At 34.3% G+C, this 18674-nt stretch overlaps 1 protein-coding gene across 1 annotated transcript in view; it reads right to left on the bottom strand.

Annotated features, from left to right (window-relative positions):
- Positions 1–18674, bottom strand: part of TMPRSS15 (transmembrane serine protease 15) — a 51603-nt gene that overhangs the window by 11990 nt on the left and 20939 nt on the right. The window contains exons 11-21 of the mRNA XM_059493287.1: positions 17822–17931; positions 16810–16947; positions 16081–16230; positions 13731–13833; positions 13116–13266; positions 11775–11916; positions 8359–8448; positions 6980–7105; positions 6406–6537; positions 3840–3950; positions 817–949 (exon numbers count right to left, since the gene is read on the bottom strand). Of these exons, the coding sequence (XP_059349270.1) occupies positions 817–949; positions 3840–3950; positions 6406–6537; positions 6980–7105; positions 8359–8448; positions 11775–11916; positions 13116–13266; positions 13731–13833; positions 16081–16230; positions 16810–16947; positions 17822–17931 (1386 nt within the window). The remainder of the gene's footprint in view (positions 1–816; positions 950–3839; positions 3951–6405; positions 6538–6979; positions 7106–8358; positions 8449–11774; positions 11917–13115; positions 13267–13730; positions 13834–16080; positions 16231–16809; positions 16948–17821; positions 17932–18674) is intronic.

Below are 18674 nucleotides of genomic sequence, written 5' to 3' on the forward strand. Positions count from 1 at the left end.
CAATTAATTTATCAGAAGGGGATTTGTAAGCATCTTTCTTTGGTCACAGACCAAAATAACGAATTACAAGCTCAGAGTTCAGTTTGATTAGTTGTTGGGTGAGTGACATTCCCAAAAAACCTCAGCACTGCAGCAAAGCTAATTATTATTTAGTTGATGGAAGTAGAGTAGCACATGATGTAAGGCCAAAATTTAGGCCATAAATTTTACCACAGATTGAAAAATGCCACACCCTGCACTCAACAATCCCCATGTTTCCCTTGAAAATTCTTCTGAACAGGGACTAAAGCCAAATCTATATTTCTGCCATATACTTCCCTACTCTATCCTCGCTCTAAGTCTACCTCAAAATTCCATTCTACCTAGCAGAATTCCAGAATTCCATTCAATTCTAGCAGAGTATCCAAGTGATGATCTCTACTCGGAATGATCAGCAGCACTACAAAAGCAGAGCAGCCAAGGCTGCTGTTGGCTCCAGCTTTACTCTTGAGCCATCCTTATGGAAGAGAAGATGTAAATGATGACACAAAGTGATAAAAGGGTGATGCATCCACAACACTTTCCCAGTGTTCTCCAGTATGCATCCTCATGCCCAACCTGCCATGTTCAGAGTCATCAATCCTGTGCTGAATGGCATCAGGACAGGGTTTGCCACATTCTCAAATTTGTTGGCACACCAAGCACTCCACTTGACAGAGACAGATACATTTGCCATTTTTTTGGAGAGCACACCCGTGAAACGAGGAGGAAAATGCCAATATACACTCAACAAATCTGCAAACAAGTCACAAAGGGCAATGAATATTTATCACTCACCCCAACCCCAGCAGCTGGCAAACACTGTCTGAAATCTCTCCACTCCAATCCTCTGCACATGCCAGGTGCCACGACTCCCCAACCCTGGCCTGTACCAGCCCTTCGGTGCTCTGAGAGCCATTGAGCAATCTCGCTGGAGAACAAAACATGCAGAAGCATTTTAGATTGGGGGCAAACCACTTTCCTCCCCCACCCCAAGCAAACAGAAATGTAATATAAAGAGATTTATTATTGTCAATGAAAAACATGAGAAAAAGTTAAAATGCTTTACAGAGGTCATAAACCCAGAATCTCCAGGATGTTGAGCTCCCACAGGAAGGAAATGCTATTGTTATTTCCTATATTTCTGCCACAGGAGAGTTTCATACCTTGTATTTTGCAAATGTCTCAGAAATAGACAATAAACAGTACATTTTCCATCAACTCTAAACAATGCATTGTTTTCTTAGTCAGCATTGTATAATTTCCAAATAATGAGTGAAGCCTTAGTTCCATAATGCTCAGTAATACTGACTGGAAATAAGGTTAAAAAAAATTATTTCCAATTCCAATTGCTACTATTTTCACTGCAGTTTTAGTTAAAACAGTCATACTAATAATTAAAGCTCACTGAAAAAACAGTCCTTGTATAAGAACTTTTCCCAAAAGAAAATATTCAGAAAAAGAATTCAGAAAGTCATTAACTTATTGGTAAAAAGTCTTATGCTATTGGCATAGCGACTAAGGAAGTTGGACTGTATGGCCAACAGAATCTCATGTATATACATCTATATAAAATAAGAATTTTATTATATAATCTTAGATTTATATATAATTATGCCAGTAGAGTCTCATATATGTTTTAGCAGCTACAGCTGCATTTTAGGCAGATAACATGTATTGCCACTGTCAAGTAGAAGAAAGCATGCTATGCATTGACATTTATTGTTTTCCAAAATATTTTTTAAAAAAAAATCTTGTGCAAAAAACCTTTTTCTACCAAAATGCTTTCACATAGAGTATCTACCATAGTAAATAAAACATTTAGATTTTTAGAAATGCCTCTGTGACACCTGGAGTGCATGAACCAAAGAGGAGATTTACACTGAATAATTAATTAATGGTAAATTTTAGATTAAATTAAATTAAATTAAATTGTTGAGCTTCTTAAACATCTTGGAATTGTATGCACTGCAAGATTTCTCCAAATTACTTTTGACACCTCTCTTTTTGAGAGAACTTGAACTATAAGTCCTTTTCCTTTCTCCTCATCAGGTCCATGTTCTTATCCAAATACATTATTGGTAAGAAATAATAAAGTCATTGAGGATCCAACAACTGCTTAATTCAGATATCATATATTTTAGAATTTTGGCATTTCTTTGTAGTCCCTGGAAGTTTCAGAAGTTGGAAGATTTGAAAAGACAGTTTGTCTAGTTCAAGTTGCCACTTCTGATAAGTCATTGAAATTGGTTTCAGGAAAATGAGCAAGGCTTTTGGACACTGGAAAGACTCAATGTGAGAGTTTCTAATTGAATTTTCATTTTGTTTTAAGACATAAATTGATTTAGCCAAAGTTAGGATTAAATGGATTTTTGGAAACAAATCTACCAGGCTTTTCATGTGAGGTAATTTGTTATGAAGTAATAGACAATCATTGGCAAAATAAATCTTTGGGAAAATGTATGTCATGTTAATGTAGGTGATGGTTTTCTTGTTCAGATATTCTTCAGTAATGACTGGAAAAATAAATTCAAGTTTTCTTAAGAAGAAAACTGAAGTGAATTTTGTTCTATACATTTTAAAGGATGAATATGTGGCTATTTTGCCACAAAATAGCCAATGGAACTAATTTGAGGAGTGAATCTGTGTCTTCAGACATCTATCTATCTATCTATCTATTTATCTTTCTATCTTTCTATCTGTCTATCTATCTAATCTATCATCTATCTACATGTATTTGCATATGCCATGTATATTTTTATATATATGCATGTCAAAAAAATTTGAAATCAGCAACTGACTGTCAGCACATATTTAAAACATATCTGACCCCTAGTAGAGCTCCTTAAAACAAAGGAATTGTGCTAAGCTTAAAGACCACCTTTAAATCTTCCTTTAGTTCTCCAATGTAGATTGTCAGAAAGAGCAGTTTAACTGTTGTGCTAGGCCAAACATGATTTTAGCGTTAGTCTTACATTCAAATTATTTATTTCCCTGCTATGTAAAATGAATACAGATACTGTACACATGCATTTTGGAATGAATTTGGAAATTTGCATCTTGGAATTTCTTTGTAAAGAACCACTTTACCAGAGAAGTAAGGAATAGCAGTGAACAATGGATGCTGCTTTTGAAGCTGTGCCATCCATTCACCCCATGGAGTCCAGGTGGGCTGGAGGGTGCCATGTGTTATAGTTTGGCTTCACACCCACAAAACTATTTGGGAATTTCCACCAAGAACATATTTATTCTCTACCCTGCACTGCAGAATTTTCACTCTAATTAATTACAGCAAAACCCAGTATAATTTGGAAATACAAATTGAATACAGAAGAAAAGCATATGGTGAGTTTTCATTTAATTTTGAGGCCATTAAAAACAACTACAGTTTTCAGCACAGAGAAGCTTCCTACCTTTTCCAAAGTTCTTCATCAGATTCCATACACTATCTCAGAAAAGTGACTGTTTTGCTGGTCCTGACAAGCTCACTGAGGTACTGCTGTGCAAATTGGCATGGCCTGCAGTGCTCTACATCAGCTGAGCTTCTGTGGCTGTTTTCCTGGCAATTCCTGCTAAATATGCATGGCTTGGGTTTGATATTAGGAAAAATGTCTTCACCAAAAGGGCTGCTAAGCATGTCAACCTGCAAAATGATGGAGTCACCATCCTTGGAAGGATTTAAAAATGTGGAGATGTAGCACTGAGGGACGTGGTTTATCAGTGAACTTAGCAGTGCTGGATTAATGGTTCAAATTGATGATCTTAATAATCTTTCCAAACCTAAATTAATCTATGATTTCTTTGTAAGAAGGAAACCTTACTGCATTTTGCTTCGTCAGAGCCATCTTCACACTGAGGGACGTTGTCACACAGGTTGTGCAATGGGATGCATTTCCCACTGCCACACTGATGCTCATCAACTGTGCAAGCCCCTGAAGGGAAACAAGAGAGAAAAATTATTCTGTAGTTGTGACGAAGGTTGATGTTCACAGGAGGTCTCAGAGTTCACCTGAAGAAAACAGTGTAGATATTATGAAGAACCTCTGATTTCCTTTTCTTTCCATTTCCACCCATCTCTCTTTCAAAATAAAGATAATTTTCAGATAAATAGAACATAATTAAGAATAAAATCTGTGGTACTCTGCCTTGTGGTTTCTGCTCTAGTTAGTGTTGCTCAGTTAGTAGTGTTCTTCCGTTGCAAGTGATCAACATGGGAGTGAAAAGTCAAATCCTGCCAAAAGTGACTAATAATTTCAATTTTCAAATGTTCATCACTTTCAAAAATTTTAGAGACCTTAAGCTCTGTCAAATCAAGCATATGAGCAAAGAGGCAATGAGAGCTGAGAGTCTCCTTCTGAAATGTATTTGTTAGGAAAGGTGGAAGAAACAAAAGCAAACGGAATGAATGAGGAAAGTGTTCATACAAGTAGGATTAAGCTACTTCAGAATCAGTTATACAATAAAAACAAATGAGGGGAAGAGTAAATGTAAAATTATAATTTTTTCTGTGGCCAAATTACATTTTTAATGGCTTTATTTGTGTTACAGGAAATATGCAGGCATAAACTTAAATTCAACAAATTGTATACCTTCCTGGACGTACTGACAGAAATATTTGATTATCTAAAGTCTTATTTAAAGCAAGATAATTGCTTTAATTGCTTTACTTCTGAATTTTTAATATTCCTATAAAATGATTCATTCATCAATCAGCATGGTTTGTACCAAATGGAAGCAGAAGAATATGGTTTATAAAAAGCTTGAACCAGATTTTCACAGTCAGTATCCATAACTAATGACAGACATTACACAGAACTTAGTTCTTAATTTAAAGTGTTTTTATTATATTGCATGCTGCCAAAAATTATTTCTGTTCAAATATGTCTTACTTTTCCAAAACCCAATATTTCATAGAAAAAATAAAACACAAAGAAAAATCTGATTTCTTCTGAAGTTTATTTTTTTACTGACAATCCTTTTGTCCTTAAGCCTGCATGCTAATGATATTAGTCTCTCTCCTTTGGCTGAAAAGATCATGAATAAGCATAATTCTTTTGCAAATGGAACATTTAAAGTATATTTAACCAGAACTGGCAATGGCAACCCTGAGAATTCTGCCTTGCTAAGCTTAATTTTCATTTTACAAAGTGTGGGCAAGGCTGGCCCAGCAAAGGTGCTGAGCCAGCTAAAAAAGAAAAAGGCAGAGAGTTGTTGGACTGAACAAATGTGATTGATAAGGCAGAACAAGAAGCAGCAAAATTTTCATATGGACATTTAAACTAGCATCTCAGTCTTGCACAATGGGATTAAACAGAGTTAATTTTATAAATGTAGACCAAAGGTGAAGATTTAAAAAAATATTAATAAAAGTAATATTGTTGTTACTATTGTGAATCCATGAAAATCTGCCATTGGCTAAACAAACTGGGACAAACTTGAGAGATTTCTGAGAGTTAAAGTAAGAAAAAGAGCCTAGATCCTTGCTGATCTTCTGTTCAGGTAAGTGCATGGTACTTCACACATTTCTGAATACATACTGCTTTTTCTTTCTCTGTTTTTCTCCTGTCAAACTTTTACAGAAGTAATACAAAGCCTCTAATTAATGCAGTCAAGATGTGGCCTAGAGTTTGTATAATTATTTGTCCTGCTAAGCTTATTACTGTTCCATGTAATTTGCATTATTCTTCATTTTGCATATTTTGGTAAGATGATTGCTGAATTATGAGTGACAAATCTAACTGTCACTGCCCCCAAGAAAATCAAGAGCCTTTCAGGAGGGATCTGCTGGAACCAGAAACACTGCTGCCCAAATATTTAAGAGACTAGTTCTTCTCATATTATTCACACACTGAAGACCAAATTTTTAGAGATGCAAGAAGGACCATATTACAAATATTGATCAGAGTTACCACATACAGTGGTATATTTTCTTTTCTAGTGCATGTTATCAATAGTAAATATTCTACAAATGCATTTAAACACACTTTATTGACACACTGAAATTATTTTAAAAGTGATGCTTTTTCCTTTTTTTTTTTGTTTGTTTGGGGGTTTTTTTGTTGTTGTTTTTTGTTTTTTAATAGGGAATAGTTAGTATTTGCCCTCTTAACATCTGGAATGATTTTGGTCAAAATAATGACTCAATTTTCTGCATAATATCACAGAGTTGCACATGATCTAGACATTGTTCCAATGACACTAAAACAAACCCATCACTTTTCTTGCCAGGAAATATAAAGTACAGATGAGTAACCAGCCTTTTTCTCTTTAACATTTGCATTTTTTTCTACTGAGCAAATGCTGAGAGTCACTTTGCACTCTCCATGTTTTCTGAAATACATTTGGCCAGTAGTCTAACCTTTTAAAAACAAAGGTTCAGATGCTTACTCAGATGGTAGCCAGTGGTGAAGTTTGCAAGAAATCCCTTCCCAGTTGAAGACTTGTCTGTCCGGAGGATCACTGTCATCTGGTTTGTTGTAGAGAAGACATCTGGTAGAGGGCCTCTCTCTGTGTAGACAGCTGTTCACCAGGAAAACATGAGTACATTCAACCTGTTTTGTTTTGTGTATTTCAAAATGTTCTGGGTTCAAAAGCACATACTGCTTCCACAGGGATGTAGCTGCTCCCCCAAACCTAACTCAGATTGCTGTGGTCAGACCCCAACACCAGATTTGACTAATCAGCATAGAGCAATAAGGTTCAGCTAAGAGATTTTCCATCTGTTTGTCCACACACATAAACAGTCTGACTCCCTGAGAATTTCATCTCACATGGATTGCATGGAGAGCTGAGTGTGTGCACATGTTTTGGAAACCTGATGTCACATAAAGTGTGCTTTCTCAAATTTTTTTCTCTGAATTTCCTCTGAAATGAGAGGAATTTAATTTCCATGATATTATATCCATCAGTTTGCTCCAGCTGCCTGATTACATTCATTTTAGTACCCACTGCTGCTACTTGCCCAAAAGTAAAGAATCTGGTCCTCTGCCATCTCTGATTTCAACCACATCATAAATATTTTCCAGATCAAAGACCTGAAAATGAAGCTGGATGTTTTTTCCACTTTCAGCATTCAAGTACCACACACCTGGAAAACAGTAAAACACACACACACACATACAAATCACCTTTTCAGTAGTTACATTCACTGTGCCTTTTTCCTGTTGAAGGCCTTTGGGGGGGAAAAAATTATCCTAAATTGTTAATAATCACCCAAGAAATTAAGAAGGTTAAATCTTGTATTTAAAAGCTGTCAAGATCCAAAATTCTATTGTTCCTCATTCTTGAAACATTTTCAAAAATTAATTTTAGGCTTTTACAACACAAACATATGTGTTTTTAATCATTCATGTCAGCTGTGTTTTCTCAAGGTAGTATATCCTATTATTTTCTGACACTGACAATGTGACAAATAGTCTTGTCACTTAAGTCTCATTTGATAGTAAGATAATTTTTATAATCAGTCACAGAAGCCTGTCTTTGAAGTTAAAATAGCTCTTTGCTTCTGTTTAGCCTATACTTTCTCATATTTCATCTAAGTGTGGATACTGTAGAAATCTTGTAAAGCAAAAAAAAAATCATTCCATGGAGTGAAAAGTATTTTCTTACTAGCAGGAATCTCATTTGGGAACTTGTGGAATGAATCATGGAAATGTGAGCCATATCTCAAGCAGAGCAGAAACACAAAATGACAACTCTTATGATTACCATCCCAGCACAATTCTCCAGAACTGAAGGGATAAATAATTAAAATTTCATTAAGAAGCAATGACAGAGCTCTCTTCCTTGCTTTATCCATCAACAAGACATAGTGAACCTCTTTGAAGCATTCACTTTTGCCAGCTCTCATTTAATCTAAATCAAGTAACATCAGTAGAATAACATCTTGCTAGTATGTTAAGAAACATTCAATAAAGGTAGGATTCTTTACAAAATGCATGCACATATTCTTTGCCTCTAGAAAATGTGAGCTATTTAACAGCAGAAGTGATGATATTAACCTGGCAGATACACCAGGTTATGGCAAAATGGGGACTTTCATCACCTTATGTGCTGCTGCATTGACATGAAGACATTTGACATCAGAGGCAGGATGGAATTGGCCAGTCTGGACCTGTTCCATTGGATTATGCTTGTTTTCATCCCTTTTTAATCAGCTGGCACATGCTTAGCTTCAGCTCAGTACCATATAGAATGCAGTTAAAAGATCCCACTGTATATGCCTTAGATCTTTTTTTGTTTCTTTTTTGTTTGACAGCATCTGAGTTGGAAAAGCAGATTTAGTATCTCTACTTTTATGTGGTTAAACTTCTCCTGAAGTTTTGGAAAAGAATGACTTACAAGAAGCTAAATTAGGGTAATTGTTTGGAAAGTTTGCAGAGCTGAATGTACTGTTTGGCTCCCAGAGTTCAACCGGCCCTCCACAGTCAGCTGGAAAAGAAAACATTTCAAAAACACAATTAACCTGCTGTCTTAATCCTTTAATCTGTGGTAACAATGATAATTTCTAAAAGTAATTTTCATGATTAATGGTTTGCACACTGTGACCATGACAGAAATAAGAAGACAAGGATATGATACAGTCATGTGCCTAATTTACAGTAATAAAAAAGCTAGGACCTAGCTAGTGCCTGACCACTCTTTTGGTGGAGAAATTATTCTTGCAGCATCAGCAGAGATACTCAAATCTAAAGGTCCTTTTTTCATCTAGCAAGTAAACTTTCAGCAAAAAACCACAAACTGTTCCTTTGTTTTCTTCAGGATCCCAAAAGCTTTAACAGCTAAACCTTCTCAGTAGTTAAACCAGTCATTTGCTTTTTCCTTAAAACAACTGTTCTAGTAGGAAAGACCTTTGTCATCAAGAGATGTATGTACTTACAGGTAAAAATTAATAAAATTTCTGTAAAAGCAAGTATTGTAGATATATGTACACACATAAACATGCACTGACAACAGGAACACAGCTAACTGTAATTTATATATTTGATATTCTGTTTCAATTATAATTTTGATGGTGGTTTACATCCCAAATATATCAGCTTTGTGTTCAAAAACTTTACTTGATATTGAGAAATATTATTTCTTTTCATTTTAGCCATCAGAATGACTAAATGAATCATGAGAATAAACTTTGTTGTTTTTCCAATTTTGTTGCTCACAATTACGTCATTCAAAATGAACAGTGCTCCTCCCCTTGCTTCAGGAAATCATAAATCAAAGCAAAATAGCTTTACCTTTTTTTTTTTTTTAATGTTTTATTCCTTGAATTAAAATTGTTGCCTCTTTTTTTTTTTTTTACCTCTCAGACTTTGGCTAAACTTTAACTCTCTCCTCCCCATTCCTTATGGCTCAAATGTGCATGCCATGATGTCTGATAGCATCTTACACTCTGAGCTCCTTGGTTGGAGACTGCATAATTTATAAATTGTGCCAAGTCTGACCACTGAATCCCACTGGCAGAAAGCTAAAAAAAAAAAAAGAACCAAAACCCCAAAACCAAGAAAAATTTGAACTTCCTCACAAGAGCCATTTTCTAGAACTTTTTATTTCACTGAATCACTACTGGCAAGAAAAGCCAAAAGCTCATAAAAGAAAAGGAACTGTTAACAATCTTATCCTGACTAATAATTATATTATGTTTCAGCCATATGGCTCACAAGGAAGATTATTTTCTATAAATACCATGGACAGCAGATAAAGATTACATTTTTTAATGGAACATTATGGCTTGTGAAATCTGATCTGGTCTTGACTACACATAAGGCACATTAGTAGTGATCTTTGTCTATCATGGAAAAATGAGAGAAGAAATTGAATTTACTCATGTCTTGAAAAAATGTTTTAAAAATTTCCAGTGATCTTTGAACATAAATTCATAAGGAGTTATTCATACAGCTGAGAACCAAATAGTAATCACTACCATCAATCTTAGTTGAGCACAAGAGATGTGAGAGAGCACAACTTTTCTCAACATTTTAGAAATTTTACATGACCTGTATCTCTGTTCTTTGGTCTAAACTTCAGTTTATATTGACATAAGTATGGAACGTACACTTTCCCACACTATTTGTGTTAAAAGATAGATTATAAATTAACATGAAGATGAAAGCAATCTTTGTTTTAGATGAAAGTGTAAGGTGACAGACTTGTACAAAAGACAAAAGCAAATCTGGCTTTCCCATGCCACCATCAAAAATATCCCTTTTTACATTTCAAGGAGCTTTTGTGGCACTGTGAATGATGCCAGTGACTCGTACTGAAGCTCTAATTCTAGTAAAAGAAATTGACTCAGCTCAAATTCTTTCATGTCTTGTTTATGGACATGACATTTGCAGTGAAATCATTAGTGTTAGTAAGCTTGTACACATTCATCAAAGTCATTTCATGCTTTGAAGATGATTGATAACATTCACTTTTTTTTTCATCAGGTTACAGATCACACGTAGTAGCATGTACCAATAAAATTATGAAAGTTATTTTTTTCCCAAGCAACAGCTTAGACTGTCCTGTTGTACCATGGCTCCCTTTAATCTCTTTCATAAGGAGTTATAAGCCATATTACCATGTCCCTTTTTGGAATGCTAACATTTTATGACCATGCAGTGGGTAGAGATCTATAGTTTGATATTCCTTTGGTGTTTCTCAGAAGCACTCAGCCACTTTTAGCACAGGGCTGTTCCACCACTAATCATGAGTGCTGCTGACTTGTGAGGTGTGTTTACCCACAGCACCTGAAGGTTAGCTGGAGGGGGCAGACATCAGCATCTCTCCACAAAATTACTTTAATAAAAACTGCTATTGAATTCCAAAACTCATTTTGAGAAACTAGGACTGAAATTACTACTGTTATTAAAATTTCATTTTGCTGACAGACACACCTTGTTGAACTTTACCTCCCTGTTTCTCATGATGGAGCTCTGAAACTGCATTTTACTCTTCCATTTAAAAGGCTTTTGCTTTATCCTGATACAATAGATTTGGAGGTACAGATTTGAGGGAATAATAATAGTATACAGTGTTTCAACATGAATGCAATGTGAATAGTCTTACTATTATTTTAATTTTAGACAATTTAGACAATTTTTTAAATTTTTTATGTTGTCAAGAGAGAAACTAGCTGTGCTTTGAAAGACACAGTAAATCTAATAAAAGGAACATGCTCAATTTTTGCTTTAATGATTTGAAGTTCTATCTGAACGGGCCTTTTGTAGAATTTTTTTTGTCCAAAATTTCATCCACTTGCAGAATAAATAACAAAGCAAACCCCATCTGATATTTTAATGATTTTTCCACAAGGAAAAATCATTGAAATATCAGATTTTTTAGATTTTATCGGGTTTTAATTTTTTTTTTTTGTTTTTGTATTGAATGGGCTTGGACTTCTTTATCATCATATACAACGTTTCCTCTCTCTTTTATATAAGCTATTGAGATTTATAAGGATAGTTACAAGTATTCTGTTTGAGGTTTTTTGTTTGTTTGGTTTTCTTTGTTCGATTTTTTTTTCTGTGAGATTTTCCTGTTTAGCTCTGTGAAACTGGAATGTTTGGAGTAAGCTTTGACCTCTGTGCTTTCCTCTAAAATACTCTGCAGCTGGAAGGGTCTGGAGAGGCATGGAGCTTGATCTTAGTGTGTTATCCCAGAGATAACTTTATGATGCCGATAAGAGGTTTTGATAAAACTGAGGTTTAAAATTCTGACCCACTCAAACTCAGATACATCAAGAGGTAATCAACAGTGATTTGGTGTTGACTTACTGGGAACCAATGGGGTGGTGGCAGTAGTTGGCCTCACAGTGGGCTCTACATAATTGTCTTCATTGCACTTTCCCTTTGTCAGGCCAATGTCGTCCAGGGCTATGTCACTGGGACCACGCCTTTTAAAGGCATCAAAAATAACCTGAATTCAGGAAAAATAAAATCAGATTTTATAATTTAATGAACCATTTTCAGCTCACTATGCTGCACCATTCTGTCTTTTCTTGAATGCTCTTATTTCCACTGTAGTCTACACTGGTGCTACACTCAGGGGAAGGTTTGCAGTGAAATTCTCTCTCATTGGGGATGAGGCAGAATTTCTCACAAAACAAAACAGCACTATGTAAACTGAGTGGATCATTCTAAGGAATGTAGTAGCTTCTTCATTTAAATGATGATCATGATTCAAAAATATTCAATACCTTTGCTTTTTATATCTATTTTTAAAATGTAATTTTAAAAGCAGTTCTGCATTGCTCATCAGCCCAAACTTTTCCTGAACTAATGGCACAAAAAGCTAAAACTAATCTCATTTGTTTTTAACTGCTCTTTAATATCCACATATTTAAAGTAATCCTGCAAACAAGGAATTAGAGCTGGTGAACTACAGTAAGGCTTAGCAATCTTTTTGAGATCATATGTGGTTACATATTTCCTGGAAATCCAATGCAGCCAGGTCACAGATGCATTTATTTCCTCAGATGTTAAATGCATCTTTCTAGCAGTGTTTGCCAGAAATCAATCAAAACTACTGTAGCAAGGCAAACCATCCCAAATGCCTATAAAAAGAAATTGTTTTCAAAAGAGAGGTGCTGAAAGAATTGTCTGGAATAAACCTCCTCCTTTTGTTTATAGATAAGTCATGTCAGTTGTTAATCATTGCACTTCCATCTGCAACACACTTTCAGTGGATTAATCTGTAAGTAATTAGTGAAAACACTGATTCACAATCTGAAGTAATTTAAATTGAAATCTTCTCATGGCTAAACATTTCACATCACCCTCACTATTGAGATTTTATATTCCACAGCAGATTTTGATAGGCTTTGAACACTCTTGTTTTGTGGAAAGCTCTCATGATAACATTCATTGTTCCTTGACAATGATCATGTTTTCTGAAATATTAATACTTTAAGTTCCAGAGTAGGGAAAGGGGGCTGTGGAAATTTAAATGGGGATTCCAGTCTTCTGTATGCTAATATTTGTTTGATGGTAGATATTTTAAAATGATACTAAGTATTATCTTTGGAATAGTGGAATTTTGGATTCATTTCACAAAAATCTCTGATATCAGTTTAGCTAAAATAAATGAAAAAAGAAAAAAAAAGCAGCTTAACAAACCTTAAAATCAGAAGTTTCATTTAAAGTTAGTTGTCCATAATTCCAGTTGTTTCCATAGTTTCCTTCTTTCTCAAAAATTATCTTTTCCTGACCACGCTCATTGCTTATGCTGACTCTTAAACGGTAAACATTATCCCCATACATGAAATACCTAGAGGAGGAAAAGCATTTTATTAGAACAAAATCAGAATTAGAACAAAGTCAGAATACATGAAAAAATGTCACTCTTTTTATTTTATAATGTTTCATGAAATCAGGATTAATTTGAAGCAAGCATGAAAATAATATTAATTGTATGTTTAAATTACACCTGGAAGGGTAGAGACCTATTTAAGCTTCATGATGAAAAACATTTCAGGGATTCTAAATATCCTTTTTGCATAGAAATGAATATTGGATACAGGGTGAAAAAGAAAATACATCATAGCTAACTGCAAAAGTCAAAGCTATGCAGGAGTTAAACTTCAGGCCTGGAGCTGAGACTGATTGTGGAAATCCAAACAGAACCAGGCTGGTGTTGCCGGCACGCTGAGTGGGAGTAATATTTTAAATGAAAGAAAGTTCTTTGGGTACATTCTTAAACAAAATACAAGTTTAGGAATTATGTAACAATACCAGAAGCTTAGACAATAGGTGTCTGAAGGGACCAAAGGCAAGCTCAGGATCCGGACCCGCTCTTCTGTGAATCCAAGCCCAATGGGTGTTGAAATATAAAATCCTGCAAGATAATGGTCACAATTTAGCCAGGACAGAAGAAATATCTTTTTTACTTTTTTACTTATTGAATTAGAGTTTTTATATTTAAAACAACATCAAGCACAGATAGTGCTGCATGATTTGGAAGACTCCCGACACAGTAAATGTGGGGGATTATCCCAAGATATGTTCATCAAAGAGATATTAAATTGAGCTTTTAAACTTCTCGGATACTCCTCAGAACTAGATGAGCAATGGGAAATTAGTCTTTTCCAAGTCAGCGGCAATTCTGTCTTATATTCTGTGAAGGGAGCAATACTCCTGCCTTTATAAAAATGTCTTCCTGTTTGATATTGATAATGATTTTGCTGAAGAATTTCCCAACATTTTCATAATTTGTATCCACAAATGACAATGGGAAATATGGATTGTGTGTTGAGAGGGTGACAGAATGACTATGTGAATATTTTATAGCAAGGTGAGGCATTATAAACCAACAAACAACAAAAAAAAAACCCTTTATGTGTGAAATTAAGTTTGTAGCTTTTTTCTGAGATAATTTGTTGCAGCTGGGAATTTGGACTTCTTGTCACCATACGAGGTCACGCCACAGAAACACTGAAATTAGTCATAAGAAATGCAAACTTAGTCAGCTTTAAAATAAAATTCTTGCTTTATTTAAATCATGGGTGTAATCTTTTATTTTCTTCTATCTAATCAATACATATAAATGCAAATATTATATTAAGAAAATTTTCAAATTAATATAGTTATAATTATATGAATTAAATTATATACACTGTATTCTGTTATTTATACGTCCAGATTATCTAGTTTTTTCAAATGAGAGGCTAAAATTCCTGAAAATTAATCTGAAATCTAAATCAGGCCTTTAATTTCCTCTGTTGACTTAGAGAGCCTGCAGTAAAATAGACATGGTGCCTAACTTAAAGATAAAAGTTCTTAATATAATTCTCTGTTTTATCAATTCCCTGAGCATTCATAATCAATTTTTGAATGTGTATTAAGGCCTTTACTTTTCAGCAGAAGAAAAAACCAAAAAAAGTGTTTTATGAATGTAATAGCTTGATATTTATGATGCAATTTACTCAATATACAGGTCAGAAATTTAAATATGCAATACAGTAGTAACATTACACATAGGAACATTGCATATTTCAGCTTAGACTTGGCATAGGAAAACTGAGACCCCCTAAAATGCATTAATATTTTTTGAGAGAAAGAAATCATTGTCAAGTGTTCTGTTAAAAAAATTTACATTCTTTAATCTGATTTGCATTCTAGGAGCCCAATGGGAAGACAAAACAGTGTTCTGAAGATTGTTAGGAAATGTGCTTTTACTCAGAAAGGGGTGCATAATTTCTATCTGATAAAGTGCAGAATACTATTTTTCTTTTCCCAGGAGTAACTTCTTTCAGAATAATTTGCAATTTTCCCATTCATTTGTCACTGAATAAATTTTATGTAAGTCTTGCATAGAATACATATAAACATTGCAAAATTCAATTTGTATTTTATCTGGTTTTAGCTGGACTGACAAATCAGCTGAGACAGTGATTGTTTGGTTTTATTATTAAAATAGAAAAACACTTATGGAGTCTAATGCAGATATAAGGATTCATGATACATTCAAAATCCAATTCCTATCAGTATTGTCTCTTTAAACAGATTCCACTTTTGATATGACCATTCTTCTAATAAAGTTATTTAACTGTAACAGTTACTGGAGTGTTTGTGGTGTGTTTGGCACAGTAGGTGAGTGTGCTGCGCAGTAACCAGGGACACAGATGCCCCCTGAAAACTGCAGGTCAGCTTTATTCAAATCAAAATTATTTTGTGACAACCATGAGGATGTCAGCAGGAGAGAGGGATGAAAGAGAAGTGATTTGCCTAATAATGCAATTATACTTTTTTTCCCCCCTCAAGTTATACATACAGGTTTTTGACCTATAACATTTTTGCCCAATAGAAATTTCTTTCTCAGATAAAGCATTTTGGTGTAATAAAAGCATTGAAATTTTTAGTACCTCACACTTAAATAATTTTACTTTTTTTTTTTCCTTTTAGTTTTGGTATATTTCCACAAGATGGCAATCAGAAGAATAAAACATTTAATCTGGTAACACTGACATTTTTATTGCAGAATAATACAACATTTTAGTAATACCACTATGAAGAATCCATAATGCAGTGACATAAGCTAAATCAAGTTTTTCCTTCAATCTTCAAGCCACTTTTTTGATCTTACCTGAAAAGTTGCCAAATGTATGATCAAATTCAGGACCACTCATCAAGGGAAAGGTAGGACCCTGAACTCTCTCCCAGTCTGAATCATCATCCAAATCTTGTATCCAGAAACAAAAGCCATCTTCAAAAGTGCAGTTGATTTTCTCATAATCTGTGAATAAGAACTTCTAGTAAATAAAAGATGACAGAGATGGTGAGTTTTTTCTTAGAATTACACGGGGAGCAGTGATGAATAATGTCAGTTTTTAAATATGTTTGTAAATCAGCCTACAGTGACTTAATTTCCTCTATAGGAAATACAACAAAATTACTCAAATAAGCGTGTTTTCCTGAATGTTGTTCCTAGATGTTGTTCTGAATGTTTTATTTTATAAAGACATTGTGGTCAATGATTTCATAGTGTTTAGTGAACAAGCTGGCTGAGAGGAATCTGATGGAGGTGCAGACACAGTTTTATTTATTTATTTATGAATTTTGTAAGACATCACTCTACTGCTAGATACAGGCCTGTAAACATGTGTATGGCCTTTCAGGAATAATTTATTTGATATTTAAATCAGTATGAATTTATTCAAAATGGATCTAGATATTGGACTGAGGCCAGAAAATGTTGCTTCCATTTCCACTGCCATTTTCTCAAACTGAAAGTGTAGATTCACCAAAATTTTGGGATAAAAAAGAAACAAAAAAACCAGACACATACACATACACACACAGAGAGAACACTTACTGTTCAGTTCACTTGCAATAAATGCAGTGTATGTTGCATTAAAGCCATTATAATTCTCTGCATAATCGGACATAAACAGTGCTGTAGCCTCATGAGAAAAAATGTAAATTGTTTCAGGATTGGTCCCTGACAGCGAAGCTGAAAACAAATAAAAAAAAAACATACAGTCAGAGAGAAAATAAACACAGGCACATTAAAATTTCCAGTATTGTCACAAAACCATAGTGGATTAGTTTATTGAGTCTTAAGGAATGCTTTTCCTGTTGTACTGTGATCCTGCTAGAATAGCTTCAAACCCTTGAAGCATTTAGCTGTTTGGCTGACATATAAATATTCTGCATATTCCATCTCTCATATCCACCAATATGGATACCAGCTAGTCTTCTGCCATTTCTCATTCCCATTCTCTACCTATTTCCAAAAATAAGGATAAATAATAATATATCTTTCTGATATACTATTCTTCCTACAGTCTATCTTCAGAATATGTTTTCAATCTCTCATAGAATTCAGCTGTAGAGACTGAGTCTTATGAAAAATGGGTACAATCCCAGTTTTCAGAGTAGAATATAGAGACAAGGTATCATCAGTATTTCAAGGTCTGAGGAAAACAATGTATTCACAAATACTTGGAAAAGATTTTCAGGAAGTTTTGTAGCAATTCTCCTACTTTTTCAGTTTAGATACTTTCATTTTATGTTACTGTGTGTGATATTACAGGAACTTCTGACAATATATTTCCAATGAAACATGGACCCCACAAGATCATGAGGCTGATAAAATTATCAAGATCATTTCAATAAGATCTCAAAAACACAAATAAAAATTTCATAATGTATAAGGGTTTTATCTGGTCAAATTAAAAGGCAGACAGGTATATTGAAATTGTCTAACAGGGTAAATTCATGCAGATCCAGTCTTCCTTTTAAACATACATGTGCAGCTTTTGATACCTCAAAATGCTTATTTTACCACTTAGATTTTAGTATTGTTAACTGAAAAATAAACTTACCTCTTAAAACTTTGTTTTGTCCTAATCCTTCAAAAATACTCAGCTCGTCTGCATATGGTTGTGTTTCAAAAGAAGTGAAGTTCAGTTTAATGGACAACCCTTGAGGCACTCTAAGGCAACAAAGGAAACATAAACTCAAAACTGAAAATCTATTATTTGACTTCAGTAAAGTCATTGAAGTCATTGAATGTTTGAATGATAGGTTCAGAAGCAACATGAAATTATCTTAATCAAGATTATTAATCAAGATGATCTATTTGTCTAACTTCCAGCTTGTAAAATTGCCAAAAAAATTTGACATAAACCTTTTGTAACAATGTGCGCACACCTTTAAGCCCTGGAGTTAAGTGTATTCTAGAAATTGAATGTTCTGAACTCTAGAAACTAATTATCAGTTCTAGAAGGGTTTTTTGGATGGTTTTGGCTGGGTTTTGTTGTCCTCTGCATCTCACTGAATTGCAATCCCTTTTTTCATACATTTTACTCTTATATATCTCACTGCTCAGGTAGACTTCCCAAACCCAGAGGAACAGTATCAAGATATCAATATGAACAGCAAGATACCAAAATCTCTGTCCTGAAAGTCCAAAACACTGTCTCTTATGACAAAAACAGGGTTTGCAAGCAGGTTTGATGATGTAAAGTCCACTCTTTGGGAAATTGTTACAAATCAAAATCATCACACCCAAAGTTTAATGACCAGAAGTCACTTGAAGTAAAGCGTAAAAATTCTTGGCCTTATTTTGCTACTGTTATGCTCTATGAATAATCTACAGTTATGCTGTATGAATAATCTATATTTAATTTGTTCTCCCATTTCCTTTGCACTAGACACATATGGTAGTCAAAATTC

This window comes from Ammospiza nelsoni, chromosome 2 (genome assembly GCF_027579445.1).
Source record: "Ammospiza nelsoni isolate bAmmNel1 chromosome 2, bAmmNel1.pri, whole genome shotgun sequence".
Lineage (NCBI taxonomy): Eukaryota > Metazoa > Chordata > Aves > Passeriformes > Passerellidae > Ammospiza > Ammospiza nelsoni.